The 24,557-nt window shown below is 34.1% G+C and overlaps 2 protein-coding genes across 2 annotated transcripts in view; one reads left to right on the plus strand and one right to left on the minus strand.

Moving 5' to 3' along the window:
- Positions 1–22,653, minus strand: part of Odr4 (odr-4 GPCR localization factor homolog) — a 30,522-nt gene extending 7,869 nt beyond the window's left edge. Inside the window, exons 1-13 of the mRNA XM_077802665.1 lie at positions 22,462–22,653; positions 21,768–21,819; positions 21,054–21,173; positions 18,307–18,441; positions 15,850–15,945; positions 13,380–13,486; positions 11,659–11,695; positions 10,613–10,753; positions 9,813–9,908; positions 8,769–8,837; positions 4,746–4,874; positions 3,942–4,032; positions 1,861–2,046 (exon numbers count right to left, since the gene is read on the minus strand). Coding sequence (XP_077658791.1) covers positions 1,861–2,046; positions 3,942–4,032; positions 4,746–4,874; positions 8,769–8,837; positions 9,813–9,908; positions 10,613–10,753; positions 11,659–11,695; positions 13,380–13,486; positions 15,850–15,945; positions 18,307–18,441; positions 21,054–21,152 — 1,186 coding nt within the window. The 5' untranslated portion in view covers positions 21,153–21,173; positions 21,768–21,819; positions 22,462–22,653. The remainder of the gene's footprint in view (positions 1–1,860; positions 2,047–3,941; positions 4,033–4,745; positions 4,875–8,768; positions 8,838–9,812; positions 9,909–10,612; positions 10,754–11,658; positions 11,696–13,379; positions 13,487–15,849; positions 15,946–18,306; positions 18,442–21,053; positions 21,174–21,767; positions 21,820–22,461) is intronic.
- Positions 22,654–23,168: 515 nt separating this feature from the next.
- Tpr (translocated promoter region, nuclear basket protein) overlaps positions 23,169–24,557 on the plus strand; it is a 60,203-nt gene continuing 58,814 nt past the window's right edge. Inside the window, exon 1 of the mRNA XM_026392822.2 lies at positions 23,169–23,541. Within this exon, the coding sequence (XP_026248607.1) occupies positions 23,391–23,541 (151 nt within the window). The 5' untranslated portion in view covers positions 23,169–23,390. The remainder of the gene's footprint in view (positions 23,542–24,557) is intronic.

Raw genomic sequence — 24,557 nt, forward strand, 5'->3', positions numbered from 1 at the left:
GTTCTGTATTAACAATGGCTAATATCAATATAGCCATATATTACATAACAATAGTCAATGGTGGACCCAATATATGTTGCTGTAAACAAACCTACTGCGTTGCTAGTCATATAAAAGCATAGCACATACAATTATGCACTGTATATAATACTTGATAATAAACAACATCACTAGCTTATATATTTATTATACTTTTATCAATATTTATAGTACAGCCCTACTTATTTAAAAAAAAAAAAGTTTACTATAAAACAGTATGCCACAACCTGAGGGTGTAGCTAAGTGGTAAAATGCTTGCCCAGCACTTAGGAGGAGGCTCTGGGTTCAAACCCCAGGCCCTAAAATAAATGAAAAAATAAAATTTAAAAACAAAATAGCATGCCATGCTATGCCAGCATCAACTCTGGACACATCATGTTTAACCTGTCTCTTGACTGCATCAAATGTTGAGTAACTAATCAAGTTTGTGTAAAATACACTCTATGATGTTCACACAACAATAAAATTAATGAAAAACACATTTCTCAGAATGTTCAACTGAGTGTAACATCTCAATAAAGACAAGTCAGAGTACATATAAGGAAGTAGTGTTTTTTGGCTTTTTTTGAGATGGAGATCTCACCATTTAACCCAGGATATCTGTCCTGAAACTCCTAGGAGCAAGAGATCCTTCTGCCTCAGTCCCTTTAGTAGTTCAGATTATAGGGACATACCAACACACCTGGCTCCAGTGTACTTTCAAAAAGTAGGTATTTTCTATCTGCTCCAGAATATACCAGAGTTACACTTTTAAAAAAGATAGCTGCTCTTTAAAACTGAGCACTAAGCACTTTAGAAGAGTGCTGGTTTTTTTCTTCAAAACATTGTTCACATCATGATCAATATTAATCTGGAAAAAACTAAGCCTGGGTGATCTTCCCTAACTTGATACTTGACTGACAGATTTGAAATTCCCCAAATACTTACTTGACTCACCATAATCAACAGTGCACTCTACTCCTCATAGGGGGTGAGAATTAGCTATGCTAAGAGGAATAACTAAGAAATTAGAAAAAGAACTTTAAAAAATTGAAATATTCAAATTTCATAAACACCCACATTCAAAACTAACCTAAAAACTTTTTACTTTGACATCACAAGTTTCAAAGACAGTTAATTGCTCTTTTACTAAAGATTTATTGACATGTATACATAATTCCTTTTATTACATATTTTTGAATGTTTCAGAAAGATTGTTATACACTTTCATTTTTACAGACAAGTTTTGTTATCTTTTCCTTACTAGAAAAACAAAAAAAAAGTAGTCTTTAGACTAAAATTACGACTAGGGGAAGCAAATTATTTTACACAATTGGATAGTATGACAAATCTGTTCTCTAAAAATAAGCTTGATCTAATTTTTGAAAATGCCCATTCACTTTAGTGTACTCATTATATAAAAAAGGACATGAAGAAAAAGATAAGAAATATAGAGAAATATTTAATAAACAAGAGTAGTTAAAAAACTTTATGACACGATACTTAATCAAATAACTAAGACTAGTTTTAAGAAAAGCTTGCTCTTACATTAAAATAAATACCTAAAAGTTATACATTTTCACTTATTTAAGGTTAAACTGATCTTATGAAGATCTACTTACTAGGTTTGAAAATACCTTAAATGTCTTAAATTTTGGTATGATTTCTAAAAATGATTACTGTATGTTTATTCATGTAGAAATTAGTCAAATACATTTAAATGCCTTGATTAACACTTGAAATGGCAAACAGAGTTAGCTTTAAGAAAATATAAAGACATGATATTTAAACCAGACATCTCAAGGGTAATCTTAGCAATAGTCTAATCAGGTTGTTAATTACCTGTGTTGACTTCCTCTGCAATTTCCAAATCTTCTATTTGAACCACATGATCTAACATCTCTATAAAATGGTCTCTGATTTCTTCGGCTGATTCATCACCAAATTTATAATCACATAACTTTACAGTGGATCCAGGAATGGGGACAAAAACTCGGTGAGGGAGAATGTAGAACTCTTTTTCAGAATCTAAAAGGAGAAGGAACATTATCGATATTTAGACAGATCTGTCATTGGCATTAATCAAGATGTACTTGGGAAGGATATGAAAATACTATGACAATATTTTTTCATTTCCTAATTGATGTGGCACAAAAACACTCTTGGAACACTGAAGAAGAAAGCTGTCATCTTCTTGTTTGTTTTAAACTTAAAGCACTGTGAATTTTATAGTAAGCTGACTTTTCCCTTTATCATGCATGTTTGGAGTCAAAATGGAGTCTATCTACATCAAGAATACAGGACAGACAGCATATGTTTTTGTATTAATGTCACTACTGACTACATCTTACTTGATGGAGTCCGATATCAAGATTGTTTAGGACATGAACACATATATTTTGTGTACCAAGCTCACTACCAACTCCTAACTTGCTTGCTTTCTCTTCTTCCATGTGCCTCATTATTTATTTTTCTCCGTTTTATGTATAATGTCTCTTTGTAAACAATCTTAAATAATTTTTAGAAAAACATGACTCTATATAAATAATAACTACTTCACTTTTCTTTGAATATTTACAAACTAAAACTTACTTTTTCAATTTCTAACAGTCATTGACTCACATAAACACATAACTGCTGCTTAGTTCAACACTATGATTGTAATGAACTATCACAAAAATAGATTTTGTGTGAAGAAAGACCTCTGTCAAAAAGAGACATGACTAAAAAGCTATCGATCTAAAGATCAAGTAGAAAAGTAGGGTTCACATTAAAGTAACCTACATTTCCTCATTAAGAAACTAGTGGTATCTTTAATTACAAACAGAAGATGAACAATGCCTTAAGTGCCATGGGAAATGCCATGATTTCACCTGTTCCCTGTAGATTCCATGCATTACTTGTTTGGAGGTGAGAACTAGGGCAATAATTTTACTCTTTGACCAGACTGCCTCCTAGTTGTAGAACTGCATCACAACAATTTGTACAGCAGCACATCATAAACTATGTGTTGAAATAAGGACTATATTATTTTATTTTGAGCCACAGATATTTGAAACAGATTAAGTAACTTCAAAGCTAGCTAGAAGGTACATGTATTACTGGCACACAAAAATTTTAAACCATTTCAAACTGCACCAATTCTAAGTTTGCCTGAAAAAATAATATAAATCAGATGTGAAGAAAATGATTGCAAAAATTTAAATGGCTCATTAAAAAAAGAAAAAGCACTTCTTCTAACTTTCAAATTAAAAGGTTCAATTAGCAATTTATTATCTAAGTAAGACCAAGTTTTTCATTTGATCTGAAGTTAAAAATTAAAGGAATAAACTTTTGGAAGAAACACATCTCAAATAGTATTCCAAAAAAGAATCATTTAGGAATATTATCCACAGGAGAGAGAAAGATAAACGCTGAATCTGGCAATCCCAAAGAAACAATCTAATGTACTAACAAATATAAAGATTATGATTGATTAGTCTAGCAAACCTAATATGCTGGCTATAAGTAATACTAAAAGAAGTTAGTTTATAGAAAAGTTGTTTGTTCCCTATAAACATAAAAATCTTTCCTTAAAAAGTTACTCTGATTGTTTCAATTACGTATATACCCAAATGTGAATTGAAAATCCACTCATATCAGAATAGAAGGAATGGGGACTAGGTTTAGTTTCAAAAAAAGCATACTCAATATTATCATTTTTTAAGTGAAAAAAATATTTTAAACACAAATTACTGAGCTGGTATAAATTAATTGTTTCCCCAAAGACTGAATAGTAATTAAACTGTAACAGCCTTTGTTTTTAATGTAATGAAGTCTGTTATAGTTGAGAGGTAAACAACATAGTTTATAAATAGTACCTATTTAAAAATTTATTATATGAACAACACATGAAAAAAAAAGTACTTATTCTATACTCATAACTTTTTTTTCTGGGATTTCATTCAAAAGCAGGTCCTCAAATAGTATTTCACAACGATCAGCAACTGTGTTCATTATGTCTCTCTTCACTGCCTGGGTAGGTGGGGGATGGGACAAGCAAAAACACAACAACAAAACTTTAGAATTTCATTATTTAATTATATAACCCCTACAAATTTTGCTTCCCAGTATAATCACATTCACTCAACAACTGACACATCCACATCAATCAATTTGTTATTTCCATTTATTTACTATACTTCTTAATACAATTATAGTTAATGACAAATTTGCCTAGTATCTCATTTAAATAGTACATTAAAACCAAATAAATAAATGAAATTCTGTATCTAAAAAAATCTTACCAGTATTCCAAGTAAGGACATGAATAACTATGACATAGATGCCAGTCATCATTTTTTAAAATTCTGAATTATACAACAATATCCATCAATACTTTTTCTATTTATAAAATTCAATTTCCCTCAGAATAAATGATTTCAAATGTAGTAATATTTCACAACTGTCGTGTACTACTAAGACTGCATAATCATAACTTTAAAAGAAGCCAACAACAACAACAAAATATATATATATATATATATAAATTATATATATATTCTACATGTAAAAATCCTGGAACCAGTTACATGGTATATTTGGACTGTCCAACAGAATGGCCCTCCATCAATTAAGATCATAATAATAATTATAAAATCTGAGGTTAAAGGAAATAAAATGAGGATTTTTGAAGAGTTATGTTAACTTGCATCAATTTTTCATATACCAGTTATTCCTTTCTGTACCTGCATAGCGTCTTTAACCTTGGGTTTGTTGCTGTGAATATAAGCTCTGCATTTCACAGAACCCTTAAGGTTTACAGAACCACTGCAGATCTGAACTGTGGCGGTAGATCTGTGGTCTGAATTCAGAAGCTGAAAGACAAATATGTTTAAGTCCTAAAAGTCAACAATATTTAACTACAGGAAACTACATACATTAGCCATCTTATGAAGAAAGCAGGAATTTTTGACTATTTGAAAATATTCTCCATAAATTATTAATAGGTCTTCATATTTTTAAGTTATACATACTATTGCAGATTACTTAGATAAAAGAAAAAATGTTTTATAAAGACATGATATTAGGAGAAATAAAGCATGTAATATAAGAAATGCACAAAAGAATACGAAGTAGGATCTGATAAATATCAAAAAATTATAAACAGTACACAGACTCACATTTACTTAAACTTTCAACTCATAACTTCCAAATGCCAAAAGTAATGCTATGCTTTATTTAGGCAAAACCATAACATCCACTATGACTATCAGCTAAAAATGATATTAATAGTTTACAAGAGATGAAATGGTTACCATTTTCATCTCATAGTTCTATCTTCTTTAGTCTAGGAGTATTAGTTCCTGCTTGGTTTTCAGATTTCATAAACTCTTTTTTCTTTTTGTACCCGTGATTGAATTCAGGGGCACTTTACCAGTGAGCTAGCTGCATATGCATACCCAGTCCTTTTAGTTTTTATTTTGACGGAGGGTCTCGCTATGTTGCCCAGGGCCTTGCTAAGTTGCTGAGGATGCCCTGGAACTTGTGATCCTCCTACCTCAGTCTCTCGAGTGGCTGGGATTACAGGCATGTGCCACCAAGCCTGGCAGTTCACAAACATTTTTTAAGTTCATCATCTTAATAAGTGTTTAAACAAAGAGAGCAAAGAAATACTGAAAAATACTTCTAAAGGTTTATCTTCAAAATGGGAATAAAAATTGTGATAAAAACTGAGTGTGATGGCGCATGCCTGTAATCCCAGTAGTTCAGGACGCTGAGGCAGAAGGATTGCAAGTTCAAAGCCAGCCTCAGCATCAAGGCCCTCAGTAACTTAGCAAGACTGTTTGAAAATAATAAAAAATAAAAACCAGGGTGGTGTTGTAGCTCAGTGGTTGAACATCCCTGGGTTCAATCCCTGGGAGGGAGGGAGGGAGGGAGGGAGGGAAGGAAGGAAGGAAGGAAGGAAGGAAGGAAGGAAGGAAGGAAGAAAATTATGATTGTGATATTGTGATTAAATAAAATTGTATGAGATAAGAACATAATCTGTGTTCTAAGTAATTTGGAATAAAACATTTAATAGTTGGGTCCATTCTGAGTAAACAAAATCCAAATCATACAACTTGTTAAAAATGCTATGGGTCTATAAGCCCTGAATACATAGCTACTGATAGAGCTTTAACTACAATTCAAAGTCTAGTTTTAAAAAAATTCAAAGTTAATCACGGTCAAGGTTTTGTTAGTAAAAATCTTCTCACAGACCAAACAGTTCTAAAGGTCCCAATTCCATTCAAAAAACACTTCTCAAAGAACAAAGCAGCAAGGTGACAATGCTGATACTCTATTTGGAATAAGCTTCTATGCATATTTTATCAACACATCAATAGAGTGATTGTGGAGAAGAGTAATGGGCTTCCCTCATCCACACCACAAATCATTATTATAGATGAAACTACTCTTTTTGAAAAATAATGCCCTATTTTCCATATTTAATATATAATTTGAAATATATCTTGTCACATATTAAACATTTATAATACATATGTGTATTAGTTAGGGCACTGTTTTCCAAAATAGACTACGCTATGCAAACACATCAAGGAGAAGAGTTCTAAAGGATACAAGAACTGACTCATTTCTTTTGGTGAAGATGTAGCTGGGTTCTACAGATGTAAATTCCACTTGGTCACCTGAACTTGGGAACAAACTGGTTTACAAAAAGCCTTTGGGAATCTATCTTGTTCATAAGTGAAGTGATACTGATATAGAATTTTGGAAAAAAGAACAATACTTCTAGCTATGGTAACCATATGAAACCCAACAGATATGGAGGCATTTTAGGCCAGATTTTAAGGTACAGGTAAGATTTTGACTAGGCAAATAGGGAAAATATGCCTGCCAAGACACATGATTCAGGAAATGCAAAGAATATTAAAGGCAGAGCAAACAAACAGCTATAATAGTTAGAAAATAAGGATAAAAGGTAAGCTGAGACTATGAAGAGTCCTGAATGTGACTTTTTTATTGGTCAATACAGAGCAATTAAGGAATCTGAGTAAGGAAAATAGTAAAATCAGTGTTTGATCCTTCTACAAATACTTTCTGAAAAACAGGAAATCAGAAGGGATAATACGAGGTTACATGTAGGGCAAAGTAGCAATATAGGAGGTATTACACAACAATATAAAGGTTTTCAGAGAGGTGATCACTTTGGGCAAGAATATATATATATATATATATATATATATATATATATATATATATAGAGAGAGAGAGAGAGAGAGAGAGAGAGAGAGAGAGAGAGAGAGAGAGGGGGAGGGGGGGAGAGAGAGAGAGAGAGAAAAAAGAGACCAGTTAAGAATTACTTGTGCTAATCTAGGTAAAGTATACTGTTGTAAGGCTAATGACAGGGGAAGTTTAAGGAAAATAAAAGGTAAGTCCACACTGCAAGGAAAGCATCAATGAGATCTGAGTAGAAGAAAAATGACAAGTACCTACTGACAATTATTATATATTGGTCACTTCAAAAATTCCCAGAGAAACCAACTGAATGTTTGACGAAAATAATAATATGTTATATAATAATATACATCATTACAACAAATTATCTTCTATGACATTATCTTCTACTGTTTTCTCTGTATCCTTGTACTCTGATACAACTCTATTATTAACACAATTTACATTTCTAGGAATAATTTGTACTTTTAACATTTTTTCTTCAAGACATCCAACTTTAAATTTCCAAAAATATGTATAATTTGAAACAATCATATAGAAATATGAAACTTGCTAATTAGTACTTTGTGATTTTATCAAACCCAGAGGAAGTAAAAAATTACATCAAATTAAGTGTATGACAACTCCTGGCACATCTATGCATACATTTTTTTTGCTTTGTATAAAGTTGCTAAAAGTTGAAACTTAACTTATAAAAACTACAACTCCAAATATTTAGATATGTGTATATGTATGTATATACTTAAAAAACTGTTATCTACTTGATGCTAAAATTTTAATAGCCTTGAGGCAAAAGATTCAAATATGTTTTATTAAAATAACATTTCCTGGGGGAAAACTAAAGCTCTTTGTACATGAAATATATCACTTCTCTATTTAAGGTGTCAAATAAAATACTTTTTTGTTAAATTAAAAAAAAAAAAGTTCCTGGGAATAACCTTTCCAACTGGATATTTTATACAGTTTCTTGCATCTCTAAAATTCTTTTATTCTCTAATTACAAAAATAAATAAATTCATTGTGATAATGCTAAAAAATAACATATATATATATATATATATATATTTTTTTTTTTTTTTTAAAGAGAGAGAGAGAGAATTTTTATTTTATTTTTTAGTTCTCGGCGGACACAACATCTTTGTTGGTATGTGGTGCTGAGGATCGAACCTGGGCCACACGCATGCCAGGCGAGCGCGCTACCACTTGAGCCACATCCCCAGCTCCCCAAAATAATATATTTTAAATAAGTGGGATAAGTATTTTAAAATACTTACCAATTGTGTTAGCACTCTCACATCATCCCCAGCCCCCCAAAATAATATATTTTAAATAAGTGGGATAAGTATTTTAAAATACTTACCAATTGTGTTAGCACTCTCACATCATCCCCAGCCCCCCAAAATAATATATTTTAAATAAGTGGGATAAGTATTTTAAAATACTTACCAATTGTGTTAGCACTCTCACATCATCCCCAGCCCTCCAAAATAATATATTTTAAATAAGTGGGATAAGTATTTTAAAATACTTACCAATTGTGTTAGCACTCTCACATCAAAAGAATGACTAGTTGCTTGAGTATTTCCTCTGAAAGATTTTTTCTAAAACAAAACAAAACAAAACAAAACAAAAAAAAGTTAAAAAGCCATACTACTGAGATTATAAATGGAACATAAGATAATTAGGAACTATTCTACATGTACGAACCAACTAAAAGGAAACACAAGTCTTACTACTTACTTTAATTTTGTTTTTTTTATAAAGATAAGCTACTTCATGTATTCTGTATCAATTAATATGTACTCTTAAAACTGTTTCCTGCCAAGCACAGTGGCGCACATCTGTAATCCCAGCAGCTTGGGAGGCTGAAGCAGAAGGATCGTAAGTTCAAGGCCAGCCTCAGCAAAAAGCAAGGTATTAAGCAACTCATTGAGACCCTGTCTCTAAATAAAATACAAAAAAGGGCTGGGGATATGGCTCAGTGTTTGAGTGCCCCTGGGTTCAATTCTCAGTACCAAAAAAAAAAAATTTCCTACTTTGATTCCTCTAGAGCAAGGATTGGCAAACACAATTGCCTGTGGGCCAAATCCACACTGCCATCTATCTCTGTAAATATTTTTTTTTCTGAAACACACAATTATTATTCAATTATATTATCATCTGTGGCTACCTCCACACTACAATAGCAAAGATAAATAGTTGTAACCAGATAACATGACTTGCAAGGTCTAAAATATTTAAGCAAAGTCTGTCCATTCTTTTGCTGTAGAGAGAGAGATTACTGATATTCTTCTTCCTTCAGGTCAACCCTATTTTAGAACTCTCTGTAGATCCTCGCATAAAATGGCCATGCCTAGTTTTTAAACTGCTATCATGAGATTAAATTGAAATTTACATACACTTCCTACTGCAGGGTTCAGGATCTCAATTACATCAGAAATAATCTCATCATTTTCTAGAAAAATAGATCTTAGAAATGAATAGATAAACCTATTTTCATGAAGTCGAAGCCTAAAGATAGAACATCTTTTATTTTTTCTTATTTCAAAAATAAAAATGATTTTTTCTTAACTCACCTGTCCTTCTAATAGATCACAATCTTCATCTTTAACTTGTCCATTAATCAAATAAACACCATTTTCTATTTGCTTGGCCCAGCGTGTAAGTCCATTCTTAAAAGAAATGCAACATGGAAATCTTTCAGATATAACCTCATCTCTAACTCTCTAGACTCCACTTTTTTCCACTGAACACAGTAAAAAAGAAAAGCCCTAATTATTAGTAATGCAGATCTCATAAAAAATAAAAATGAAGACATCTTAACTTTCTGGCACTATCATTTACTTCAAACTCTGGATTCTTTTTAACTGCATGACCACAGTAGAATTAAATTCAATAATATTCATTATCTTTTTTCAAAATATGAGAAAAAGAACCTTAAACAAATAATCTAAAGCAGTGTTAAAAAGGAAAATATAAGCAAGCTCCATTTGTCTTAATATGGAAAAAGAAAGAAAAATGAGACATAACCAAAAAAAGAATCAAACAGAAATACAAAAGAGGGCTGGAAAATAGAAAAGAAAATTGACAAAAAGAGATAGGTATAAGACCAAAGAGTACAGCCACTTACATAATTATTTTTTATATATGTTATTTAATAAATATTTATTACATACCTGTTATACTAAATATACTAGTATTATGACTTTGTTCCACTTCTAAAAAAAATCTAATCTGGAATTAGTTACTTATATATCACAATGATTATTATAAATAGAATGTTAGTTTTGAGGATTATAAAATGAATTCCACAAACAGAATAACAGCAGATTTTCCACTTAGCAAACACTAAACAAAATCGATTTTACCCTGATACCTTCGTATTTTTTTCCAGAGTATAGCTGACAGAAGTAGAAGAAAGTGGAATGTGAATATCAATATGAATGGTACAATCTAGAGAAAGCCATGAAGTAGACAGTCCACTTTGATACTTCCAATCGGCTGGTCTTGCTGAACTCTTCAGCAGGGAAGAAGGTGAAAAAACAAAGTATGATGTGGTTTAGATAAAAAACATGTATCAACATAGCACCATAAAGTGTACAATCTAATAACTCAAACAAACCAATACACAATATATGTGGCCAAATTCCTTGATCAAAGGACTATATATTACTACAAAATAAAAAGTAATGCATGGATTAAGTTCAGTATAGCCTAGGAAACCTTGGCAACCCCCTACCTCCCCTGGTAGAAGGAGGATCATAAAGTTCCATGTTTAAAATTCTGAGAAATCCTCTGGACCTCTCTGTCTTTCACCTGTAGCTTCAGTAATGTCAGTTTTGAAGATTCTGATATGTAACTGAGCAACTACTAAGTGCCAGCCAGTCTCCTTTCTGTCCCATCCTTACTAACCATATTGCAAAATTACTTTTTCTCATTACCTTTTAGACTCCTTGACAAAATGATAGTATAGATTTAACAGAAAAGACACTGTAGCTACTAATAGTCCTCATCACTTTTACTATCAACTTCTTAAATTTTCATAATTATCCAGGCATACTGGCACATGCCTGTAATCGGAGCAACCCAGGAGGCTGAGGCAGGTGGGTCACAAGTTTAAGGCCTGCCTCAGTAACTTAATGAGAACCCTGTCTCAAATAAAAAAGGCTTGGGGTGTAGTTCAATGGTAGAACACTCCTGGGTTCAATCCCAGTACTGGAAAAAAAAATAACAATTAAAAAAACTATAAATTTTTCTTGCCTATAATAAAATTAATCATAGTTCAGAATAAAAACTACAGGTGACTGTAGATATCAGTAGAAAGTAAAGGCACTGAAATTATTTAAACTAAATATAAAGATAAATTTAAACTTAAAAATAGTTTGCAAAAACAAAAATCTATAAAGAGTAATTTTGTCTTACCTTTGGGTCATGGACATCATAAGTTCGACAAGATATTCTTTACTAATTAAGGATAGAAATGACCAAAACAAGAAGTAATTCTTGGTAATCAACAGAATATAAATCCTCAAAAAATAAAAATAATACATCTAAGAGTTCTTACAAATCACAATGCTTTACACAGTTACATATACATAAATGTATAGGTATGTACATGTGTATATAAAAATTTATTTATGTATGCACATGAATATAAATTGCTTGGTCTAAAGTACTTGTGGTAATTGAAAACTATTTCCTCACGTTTACAAACACTGCTAATCACAATAAATAGAATGTAAGCACTTGTGACATTTTCCACAAATATATTCTCCACAATAAAAAAGGAGTGTTGTTTTGGATGGGATCAAGCCTAAGAATATCTGGTCAAAGGCCTATACATGGAACTTTCCAGTTAAATATCAAATAAGTTAAAAGCTTACCTTCTGCAGAAATGGTCGCTTTTAAAATTTTGTTTTCTGAAAGTCTGAATTTATTGGGCCCTTGGATTGCATTACTTTTTAGTGAGGCTGCTTCTTGGAGGTCCTTCTGTCCTAGAAAGTTACAGTGACTTGAAGTACCTATAGCTGGTTTTTAATGTCTTTTAATCTTGGCTCAAAGCATAAGGATTTCTTGGATGTCCTACACTGTTCAGTACAGTATACCTGTGCTTTAAATTGCACGTTATCTTTAGGAAATGAAGGTGAAAATTTTAACAATTTTTGTTTTTTTAAATTATTTTGCCTAAGCTGTCAATTGGCATTTCTCTCTCTCTAGAATCTATAGTGTTTTATGGAACCAGCCTGGGTACCCACAATGAATGAATGGATAAAGAAAATGTGGTATATTTACACAATGAAGTTTTATTCAGTCATAAAGAAGAATGAAATTATGTTATTGCAGGAAAATGGATGAAACTTGAGAACATTATATTAAGCAAAATATAGCGAACGTTAAGGGTTATATATTTTCTCTTATATGTGAAAGCTAGAGAGAAAAAAAAAGGAAGGTAGTAGTGGAGATCACATAAAAATCAAAGGGAGATGAGTAGAGTAGAGGAAAGTGACCTGGGGGAAACGGAAGGGAATTCCAAGAAAAGGGAAGGGAATACCAGGAAATAATATTGGTCAAATTATATGGTTACATTGTGTTCATATATGAACACATAACAACAAATCCTACCATTATATACAACTGTAATGCACCAATAAAAAAATTATGGATAAAAAAAAAGAATCAGACATGAAGAAAGATTGCATAAAAAAAAAAAAAAAGAATCAGGGCTGGGATTGTGGCTCAGCGATAGAGTACATGCCTAGTGTATGCAGGGCACTGGGTTCAATCCTCAGCACCACACAAAAATAAAGGTATTGTGTCCAACTACAACTAAACCAAAACATTAAAAAAAAAAAAAAAAAAAGGAGAATATACTGTGCTTGATTCTACAAGGGTATACAGCTGATAAAAAATTCAGAATCCTGAGTTCTTGCTACCTCTAAATCTTTATAACCTTGAGACAGGATTAACAGCAGTTATTACTTTTGCTATTATTATTGGAAACTCTAATTATGTGACAGTTATCAAAAACCTTACAAATTATGTCTATTTTTAAAAATGATATAAAAGAATGTTTTAAAAAACTTGCAGAAATATTATTTTGGTACCATATACTATTTAGCTATAAACTCTTAAATAAAAGATACTTTTTTGTAGATGAGCAAACGTGAAGTATTACTCGTTCTGAGATCTCCTCCTCTGTGAAATTCCACAGTCTTTTTCTATTCATAGACTTTTCCATGGCAAATATTAGCTGAAAGACAGGAAAATACACATTAATTGAATGTAAAATGAAAATTCAGTGTAGAAATAGATAATTATATGTCCTTAAGCTCCTATGTATCTTTAAAATTCCATGAGTCTAATCAATTTTTCTTTCCTTTAAAATATAGAACTAATATATTTACCATTTTGGATTTCATTTTTAAGGATTTACATAAAAATTAGGTACATAGATATGATTCACTATCATTAATTATTAGTTGGACATGAAATTTTGATTTTGGGCAGCCAGCATTTACATAAAATGTAGAATACAGATTTTATTTTAATTGGATGAGAAACAACACGTGATTTTAACCACAAAAATGCAGCATGCTAACCAATTGAGCATTTCTTATTTCAATGTCACAAAAGACTTATGACAATTATAAGAAAAATAGAAAAACAGATTAAAGTACAAAAAATCGGAAAAGAAATATAAATCTCTACCAGAAATAATTATAAAATGCATGTGTGAAATGGGGCTGCCATAAATGTAGCTCTAAGCTTTTTAACAAAAATATGCAGAGCAGAGAGCTGAGATTGTGGCTCAGTGGCAGAGCGCTTGCCTCATACATGTTAAGACACAGGGTTTGATCCTCAGCACCATATGAAAATAAATAAACAAAATAAAGATATTGTGTCCATGTACAACTAAAATTTTTTTTTAAAAAATATGGTCTATAAGTTGAAAACAAACAACTGATCAAAAGAGGTACAACTTTCTTGATGAGGATGTCAAAGAAATTTTTTCCAGAAATATAATATTGTAGAATAGGACAACCAACATTTTTAACAATAAACCCCATAGAATAGATTAACAAATTTTATAAAGAGTTATTCCTTACAATGTCTCTCAATATAGGCCAATGGAAACAAAGTTATTGAAATTTGACAATAGTTCTAAGATACAGAATTTCTAAAAATCACATTTTTTTTCAGTTGTAAATGGACACAATACCTTTATTTTGTTTATTTATTTTTATATGGTACTGAAGATCTAGCCCAGAGCCTCACACATGTGAGGCAAGTGCTCTACCACTGAGCCACAACCCCAGCCCCTAAAATATTACATTCTTAAGAACAAAAAATACTAAAGCAAAAGGAAGGAGGACCTGACTGGATCTCTCTATACTAAGTACACATACACACAGTATCAACTGCAAAAGCATACATAAGCAATGCTCCTAACATTAGATACACAAATAAATATTTAAACTATATTTCAAATGGCTAAAGATGATGAACTGTAATGAAAGAGGTAAATGGAAGAGGTAGAAGTGTAAACGATTTGCCTACAAAAGGAATATTTCTTCTTACATTCTTAGGCACAAATATCAAAGACATGAGAGTGGGACATGTGATAGGAGAGGTTACAAAACTGCAATGACCTATAGCCCCTTGGGTTCTAAGCTGCACATTTTGGTGGGGATGGTTTACTAGGGATTAAACCCAGGGACATGGCCACTGAGCCACATCCCTAGACCTTTTTTGTATTTTATTTAGAGACAAGGTCTCACGGAGTTGCTTAGCACCTTGCTGTTGCTGAGGCTGACTTTGAACACACAATCCTCCTGTTTCAGCCTCCCAAGCTGCCGGGATTACAGGTGTATGCCACTGTGCCTGGCTAAGCTGCACATTTTTAAAATAAAAAAATTTTCCTTGGGGAATCTGTGGGATTTTGTACTACTGAAGAGTATAAGGTTCTATTTTCTCTCTTGAGATGTAAAATACCCTTGTGAAAGTTTACTTAGGTCGTTAGTACTAACAGAGATGAAAGCTGCCTGCATAGAGTTTGATTTAGGTTTGTGTTTAAGATAAAACAGTTTGGGACAAAGTTATCCAATTCTCTGATAGAAGAATAAAACAAAACACACAGGGAATCCAGGATATATACTCTGCCCAGGAATAAAGAATAAGTATTTGCTATTCAAATTTTATTCTCAAGATCTTAAGAGAACAAACAGAATAATTTCACATTATAGCAATCAGTTGGTACTAAGTAAAGGTGTAGTAGAAAACTACCATTGCACAAGAAAATTTCCTAAACCACTATAACTTGTTTCATAATACTGACATACTAAATTTCTTCAACCATTATGCCTTGTTTCATAATATTGAAATACTATCTGTAAAATAAAAAACTTTTAAATATGTAGCTTTGGTTGAAAATAATATTTACATTCCTTACATTCAAGATACCCAAGTAATTAAGTAGAAAAGGTATTTCAACATAATCCTAGCCTAGAGAATTATGCAGCACTAATCTAAATATGCCTAGGGTAACTGCAAACACATAAAATTAATTAAACAATATATAACTGATTTAATAAGAATTTCTGATATATTACTTACTCTGCGCAGGGCATTTTGAAAATCATTTGCCAGTTCCAAAGTTGTAATGATAAATACTCCAAGAACTAAAAGTCCCCCTGGTAGCATTCTGGATACCTAAAAACAAAAATACAGTATTAGCTCCCATAAGCATATTCAAACTTTTCTATTTAAGAAACCAAATATTAAATCAGCAACTACTTACCAAGTACCAACTACATTCATAACATCAAGGTAGGGACAGTTGAAAAATTAGTTAAAATAATGAGAAACATGGCAACAAAGATGAATGGGATATCATTATGTACACAATATTCCCAGAGGGTCCTTAGCTTTTCACATTAAAGTTGCTTTACAAATAAAAACCACTTAATAATAACATCCTTCAGCTACATTAATATATAAGCCCTTTTCTCAAAAGACCTAAGATAACTTCTGAAATCTTTTCAATGGTTTCCCACAATCAGTAAAATAAAATATTTTTTTTTTATTAGACTTATACTTCAGTCTTCCTAGAATCTGGTCAATCTGATGTTCTAAGCCTTGTTTGACACTACTTTCCCTGAAATATTAAAAGTATCCATCAAAAACTACTCACAGTTTTACATTCCTATCCCCAGGCTTATTCTGTGCCCTTATTCAGGCTGTTCCCTCATCCCGAATTGACTTTCTCTTATATTTCCACATATCTGAATTCTATTGAATACTTCAAAATCAGCTTGAGGAAGCTGACTTCCCTGATCATTTGAACTCCCGTAGGACTTTGGTATAGTTTTCCCATGGCCCTTTATCACAGAACCCTGTATTATATGTACAAACTACCAGTTTGTCCTCCATAATATCTCTATTTCTCTTCACATCATTGTAGCTAGTTCTCAATGCCTCACGGATTTTTCTCTGCCATCTATATTCAGAGACCAGAATGCTCCAGTTAGCTTTTGTGACTTAATGTATAATCAAATGATCACAAAGTCCTCAGAAAATTAGATACCATGATCTAAGCTCTATTTTATTTGCATTATGTCTGTTAATGGTTCCCTCTGATTTCACAAATTCTACTCCCTTAAATTTGATACAATTTTCATATTTAGCATGGAGGATCTATACATCTTTTCTAAAGACCACCAACACACAAAATTTGCCATTTTTTCCCAAAGGTAAAAAGGTTAATCAAATTTACTATATAAATTCATATTCTTTCTCTGTATGTGTTTAGACAGACAGACATATACATATATGTATGCCATATACAATTTTATAGAAAATCAAAAGCAAAATTAGAATTAAAAAAGTTATTTATAGACCATTAGGAATGTAATGCAAAAATATTTGATACTTTCTTTAGAAAGTATTTCTTGGATTTGTTTTTTAGAACTACATACTATTCCATCACAAATATAGGAACATGTATGTATACGCACAGGTACACAAGTTTGTGTGTTTAAAGGATTTAAATTTGATTTGAGTAGGAAATACTATTATTCTACTTTTATCTTAATCTAAACACTCTTGTTGGTTATTTGTTTTTTTACAGTGCTGGAGATCAAACCCAGGTTCCTATACATGCTAAGTAAGTGCTCTATTCCCAACCCCCCATTAAGAGATATAATTCTTGTAATACTCTTAAGTGAATTAGTTTACTCGTTAGCCCCTCTCACCCCTAAATCCATGTCTTCCTCTCATACTGCCAACCCTGTTCTCCTAGATGCTCACCCTAAAATCCTTACTCATCTTTAGCTTCTATCAGCCCACATCTCTTCATTCCCAATCCACTTATCACTAAATTTTAGTTCTAGCTCTTTCTCTACAATCATATGGCAAAAAAGTTCTATCCACTCTGTCTATTCATTCAGGCATCAATTTATTGACTATTTTAGAGCTCCCATTATAAACTATAGAAATACAATGCTAGGCACTCAGAATACAGCAATTACTAAAAAGGTGCCCTCTCCCCAAGTTAAGGTTCATGTCATCACTGTTTGGAATACATGGCAAGTATATATTTTCTATTCTGTTTCCACTCTCTATTCTGCATGCGAACTGTTCTAAGATATAAGTTACCTTCTAAATTATTGGCAAATCAGTCACACTATCCCCTTCTCAAAATCAGGAGCTTTTTGACAGTCTACCATATCTACCAATACACTCCTTAGGATACCACTCAAAAGCCATCAAAACTGGCCCTTCCAGTTTTATGTATAATTACATTCTTTTACATATACCTAATTGCTTGCTGTTATCCTAAAATACTCTTTGCTTCTATGCCTTTGTGTCATTTATCCATATTGTCCTAGCTATATTCAATGTGCTCTGACTTCTGTTGGCAAAGTCTTACTTGGCCTTTAAATCCAGAACCATCAGCAGCTTATTAAGAACAAGGACTCTGAAATCCTAGTCTAATAATCTGAGAACAAAGTACTTTTTCTTGTTAGTCAAATAAATACAAACTTAACTATATAAAGAGATAAATACCATTACCTGATTGGCATGTTCTGTGGCCCATTCTTCATCCAAATTATCCAACTTAGCTTTGGGATGTTTGAGGTTCTCATTTTGCTTTTCTTTGGGTGGTGTTCTAGTGGCAAGAATCACATAATCCTTTTGTGAAGAACACTTCAAAAACAAATTATAAAAGCTTATTAGAGCTTTATAAGAGCTTATCTGATTAAGAAATCAGATACCTTAGCTCTTAGGACATGCAAAAACTGAATAATACTTGTACTAAGTTAAGTACCCTTTTTATAATGGAATGATTATACCAAATTAATATCCATATTATAATGGAATCTGCATTTATGAAAATTAATGTTTATTGCCAAATGATAAACTTAGGGAACACTGAACAGCTCAGTTTAATTACAGTGAAAATTTCCTAAAAAGACTGACTATAAAGCTGATAATGCAAGTTAGCTTAACAGGGGTCCACTTTATGCTTTGAGTACAAATTTTGCTGCTTGCCTACAAGTAGATTATTTAAAACTGACATGGTTTAGTTTTGTTTTCTCTTTTCTTCTTCTTCACACTCTTCTGCTCCCTAACAGCAGGGTAGACAAGACTAACATTTTCCTATCCCAGGCTAAGCTATTGAGTCCCTCACTGCCCACAAGCATAAAGAAACTCCAAACCTGGGAACTGGAACAAGAGCTCTCTCAAGGACACCTGATGGACACCAATCAGTTTCATCTACTGATAATGTATGGAACCCACTCCTTGTATTCCTCTTTTAAAAGCCCTATGTTTTCCCTGGGAGGGAGAATCATGGCTTCTGGAACAAGAGTCCCCTGTGTTTCTCTTTTGCTAGCAAATAAAACTTTCTTTTTCTCAAAACCTTATCCTCATTATTGGCTCAGCATTGGGACAAGGACTAAGCTTTTGGTATCATTAGGATGCTGTCGTCTTCATATTTGACCTGAAACTCCTTAAGGATAATTAGCATCATCTCAGGATAGAAAATAAAGGAAGATTAATTATTTCTACAGAAGTTACTTTCAGAAGGCCAGGTTCAAATGTACACAGGAAAATAATAGAGGTCCTGAGTGAAAGAAGCTCCTCTTTTTTCATCAACTGTTTAACTAAGTAAACAAACAAAAAAACTGGCACTAGGAGTTGGGAACAAGGAAGCTTGAGGAGAAGAAAAGTGATGAGCTCTGAAGTAAAAAAGAAAAGCTGTAGAAAATCAGAAGGAATAAAAAGGCAGCATGAAAACATATTGGAAGAAGGGCATTAAATTGTGAGATACTTATTTGCAAGATGGCAGTTGTACTAAGCTCTCATAGTAGCATACATCCAGCAAGACAAGTATGGAAGACTATCTTTATTCCTGACCTTTAATCTCTCCTGATCATATCTTTAACACTCTTCCCTTTTTAAAAAAAAATATTTTTTCTTAGTTGTTGATAGATCTTTATTGTATTTATTTATACATGGAGCTGAGAATCAAACCCAGTGCCTCACACATGCCAGGCAAATGCGCTACCCCTGAGTCCCCGTCCCAGCCCCACTCTTCTCTTTTTCAAAATAAAGGGAAGGGAAATATTTGAATAAAAATTTCTAACAAAAAGGCCCCTATATTAGATGCTAAGTTACCTGAGTCAAAAAGAAGTTCAGGTCACTGCCAAGACAGGCAGTCTGGCTGTCTAAAGATGGGTCTTGGAGAGTGGTACTACATGGATGAACAGTGTAGATATGCCCTGTCTTACAAGAAATCTAATTTTTGAAAACTCTGAAAATAAATCTTTCTCTGAGGCTAAAGTGACATTACTAAGCTGAATAATAACGACGTAGAAAACCTGAATCTCATGAAGGACCTAAGCCCTCTGGGCAGTGTATTCCTTTTCCTTTTTCTTCTTTTAATACAGGGATATTTATTATTTTTTTTAATGGGAATTAAACCTAGAGCCTTGGGCATGCTGGACAAGTACTCTACCACAAGTTGTACCTCTAGCCCAGCACATTCTTTATCAGTAAGTAACTTGAGCCATCAAATTTTAAGAGAAAAGAGCTTAGGGATGTTAACAGAATCATAATAAGGAGTAAAATTATGCAATTTGAAGGTTCTAAGCCATCAGACCAAAATAGGCAGAAAGAAAACTGGCACAATAAGACTTTTTATTTAGTACTAGGTCTTAAAAATCAAGTGGCTGCTTATGTTTTGTAAAACAACTGTCCAAATCTCTGTTCTATTCAATGTTGATTTTTAAAACTTAACTATGAGGGAGATGATCTATTTTTCAAATTTCCCCCAAACCCTTTCTTTCTCTAAGTTTTTTTTTTTTTTTTAATTCACTAAGATGGAAATAAGAGCATGTAACAAAAACATTACCACTGTTGGTCTAAGTCTGAGATAAGACAAACCAGAATGTCAAAAGCATTTTTTTTAAAGACCTGGACAATCAGGAATTAATAAGATTACAAGGGGGTACAAAATGCTTTGGAAAGATAACCAAATGTAAATGCACTAGTTAGTAAAAATTAAATTTTAGAGTTTCTACATTATATTACTTTCAGTGTCATCAAAAGGGAATGGGTCTGACTTAAAAAAAAAAAAAAAAACAAAAAAAAAAACCTGGATTAGGTCTGTACTATTAAATTTATGTTTCCTCAAAGATCCACCTAAGATTTACTTATACACCAGACCCTTCCATCCACCAATCTTAAGTTTACTTTTATATAGCATAATTAGCTTCAATGAACAAATAATTTGTTATATCAATAAATGTACATACCTGTCCTATCAAAAGACCAGAGACAAAAGCTTTTCCTTGGAGACTGATGTTTGAAAGATATTGGCCAACACTCTCTTCTACGATGTAGGTTCTTCCCATTTTTGAGAACTAATTCAACTCCTATATTACAAGGAAAAATTGTATATAGCATCATTAGGTAAAAATACAAATTTTTATGTTTTTAGCAGGGAGGGTAGTATAGTGAGAAAAAAATGGTACTACCCAGATACTACCTCATGTCTTGCAGTGATTGCTTATTAAACAAAGTACTCTTTTCTTGCAAAGTTCAAATGTAGTGCCACAATTCTTTTCAACACAGTGTTACAGGAAATGACTACCAATAAACCAGAGTTGAGAAGAGAGATCACACCTATTTTTCATACTTGGGGTAAGTAAGGGACAGGACACTAAACTATCACTTGAAACACCTGATTTTTTACTTTAGATCTATTTCTTAATTGTTTTAGTTTTGATGTGACTTGAAATAATCAACCTTCCTGGACTCTGGTTTCCTAACCTAAAAAGTAAAGAATTTGGGTCTTGAAAGATTTGAAAACCTATCTAATTCTAGGATTCTGTTACTCTAAGTACAGACTATTTGCATTTCTCAAGTGGTAGTACTTCACATAACAACAACCTTAATTGAAATGTTAATATGTATAATATTTGGAAGATAAAATCAACATTATTCTAGGTAAAACTGATTTAATTTACCTTAGTTATCACGAAATGTGGTTAGATAATTTTGTTTGTAATTCCTCGATGTCTTCACAACAAATTCAAAAGTAAGGACAAGAGAAAAATAATCAATTTCATGTAAGAACTAAATCACCCATTCACAGAAGGCCCTCCTGACTGCAGGAACTGCAGGGAAGATGACACCAGGAATGCCTCATTTTCAATAAAGAAATCACTATTTTTTTTTTTCCCAAAGAGTAATCAAACATGAAGCAAACTACAAACTGTGCTTAGACATTACAGAATTAAGATCTGGAAACAATTCTATTAATGGTGGCGCGGTGACAAATGGTTTTTAAGAACCTAACTTTTGTTACAACTGTTTTCATTTTTAAAAATCGACTCAACATTCTAATGTCACCTTAAAACACAGCTTACATTTAAACTCTTCTTGGTTTATTTTTATCCTCTTCCAAAAGGAAAACAACAACAACAACAACAACAACAAACTGGGCTCCTTGAATTCCTGTTGAATCACCAAAAGCATCTAAGGAGGAGGACTCACGCGAGGCAAGTTCGGCAGAACTGGACTTGAGTGTACACCGGAATGACTGTCCATATGTTTCGTACACTGGGTCCCTTCTCGGTGCCCAAGCGCGCGCGCGCGCGCGCGCGCACACACACACACACACACCCCTAGACACGTATATTACCAGCTTAGCTGACTCACCTGTTCTCAGGATGCGAACGCTGCCAGATAAATCTCCCGAACCGTCGGTGCACCCAGAAAAAGACTGAGGTGCACGAGCCCCAGCCTCCAGGGGCCAGAATACCCTCTGGCTCCAATTCCACAGCCAATGAATTCATCAGAAAGCGACCGACTTGTTACACCTCACTTCCCACCCTAAACCCTGGGTCTCGAGTCAGGTGGCGCAGACCGATGACGCACGTTATCCCCTCGCCATTCGCCGAGGCTCTACAGCTACAGCGGCCGCGGTCGCTACCCCGCCCCCTTCCGGGCGCCATTGAGAGCGTGGCGGTAGCCCAGAGCCTGCCGTGCGGCCCTGTTGGGACCGATGCCCTCTAGTGGCTCAGTGCCTAGAAGCCGCCAAAGAGGACGACCCATGGCATCCCGTGGCTTTGACGGTAAGGCCGCCCTGCTCTTCAGGGAGGGAAACGGGTTGACGAGTACGTCTATGGCGCCACCGCGTGGACAGGGATCCTGCAGCCGAATGAGGAGAGCCGGGGGGCGGAGAGAGAGGAGGAAGCGGAACGGGTGCTTCGGGGCTGGGAGCCACGGAAGGGAATGAGAAAAACACTACGTTTCCCAGAGGCCTGCGAGGCGTGGAGCGGTTGGGACTGGGAGCCGGAAATTGAATTGCTCGGCGGGGTCGGAGGCCGCTTCTGAACTCGGACTCCCAGGGTCCACGGCTTCCGGCTGCGTCTGCACTTTGGGCGCGAGCGCCGAGGCGCGGCGGGCGCCTACCCTATAACGCAGGACTCGATTTCCCAGGGTCCCGCCGCGGGAGTCTCCGGCGGGCAGGCGCGCGCGAGCACCCGGCCGAGACTGCAGACCCTGCGTCCCCGGCTTCGGGGTCCTGTCCTTCGCCTTTCTTCTCCGGTTGTGCTGCGTCGGCTCCTGTCGCCGGCCCGATCGACATGGCGGCAGTGTTGCAGCAAGTCCTGGAGCGTACCGAGCTGAACAAGCTGCCTAAGTCCGTCCAGAACAAACTTGAAAAGTTCCTTGCTGATCAGCAGTCCGAGATCGATGGGCTGAAGGGACGGCACGAGAAATTTAAGGTGGAGAGCGGTAAGCGAGATGCTGTTCCCGCCCTTGGCTCCACTTGGAGCTGTGGCCCATCTTCCGCCTTTGCACACTTGCCCTCCTCTTTACATCTGCGACGTTTTCTATTAGTATCTCTTTCAGGGCTCCTTGAGTGCCCAAGGCCTTCTCTTTCCTACTCCCGCATGTTTGTTGGTAAGAAGGATCCACTGTTGTTTTTCCAAATCGGAATCCACTCTTCCTTGTAATTAGGGTGATCTCACGTAGGCAGTCTTAGGTTTGTCCAATAAACAAAATTTTTTTTGCACCAGACATTTGAGCGTTTGCAACTTCTATCTCTTTATATCTACAGAAACTGATCTATTTGTTGCACTGTAAATGGCAGTAATTTCTGCTCTATTTTCTAGTCACCTGAATTCCTAAGAATTCAAAACAAAACAGAGTCTGATGACCACTTCGTGCACTTGTTAGTATACATGTCACACCATGATCCCATATCGAATTAGTGTGCCCCAAAATTAGTTTAGATGCAAAAGACAGCACTGGAAACTCAGTGAACTTGCAGTAAAAAAAAAATAATAATAATAATAATAATATTTCTCTCTAAAAGTTGGAGTTTCATAGAAAATACGTTGAGTTCTGCTTCTATTTATCTGTAGTGGGCCTTCAAATAAGAAAATTATCCACAGTGTCTTGAACATCCTTGAAAAAACTTTAAGAATATAGTGATTATTGATAATAAAGTACAAATTCCTGTCTTATTTTGAATTTGCCCTTAGGGGAAGTTTTTTTTTTCTTTTTTTGCTAGATTACCCAGAAATTTCCACCTAAATAAATTTTCCACTTCAAAGAAGTGTAATTGAGCAGAATTGATCTTGAAATTAGACAGTTCTCAGAATCCCACAGCTAAATATATACTGCATTCTGTCCAGTAATTTGCACAGTAAATATTGAGCATTATCTATATGCTGGATACTGTGCTGAAGCAGCCTGTCTCAGTCTCTTCTCTTGGGAATTTACACATTAATTTTTACAGAAGCTTA

The sequence above is a fragment of the Urocitellus parryii genome, chromosome 9, assembly GCF_045843805.1.
Source record: "Urocitellus parryii isolate mUroPar1 chromosome 9, mUroPar1.hap1, whole genome shotgun sequence".
Taxonomy (NCBI): Eukaryota; Metazoa; Chordata; class Mammalia; order Rodentia; family Sciuridae; genus Urocitellus; species Urocitellus parryii.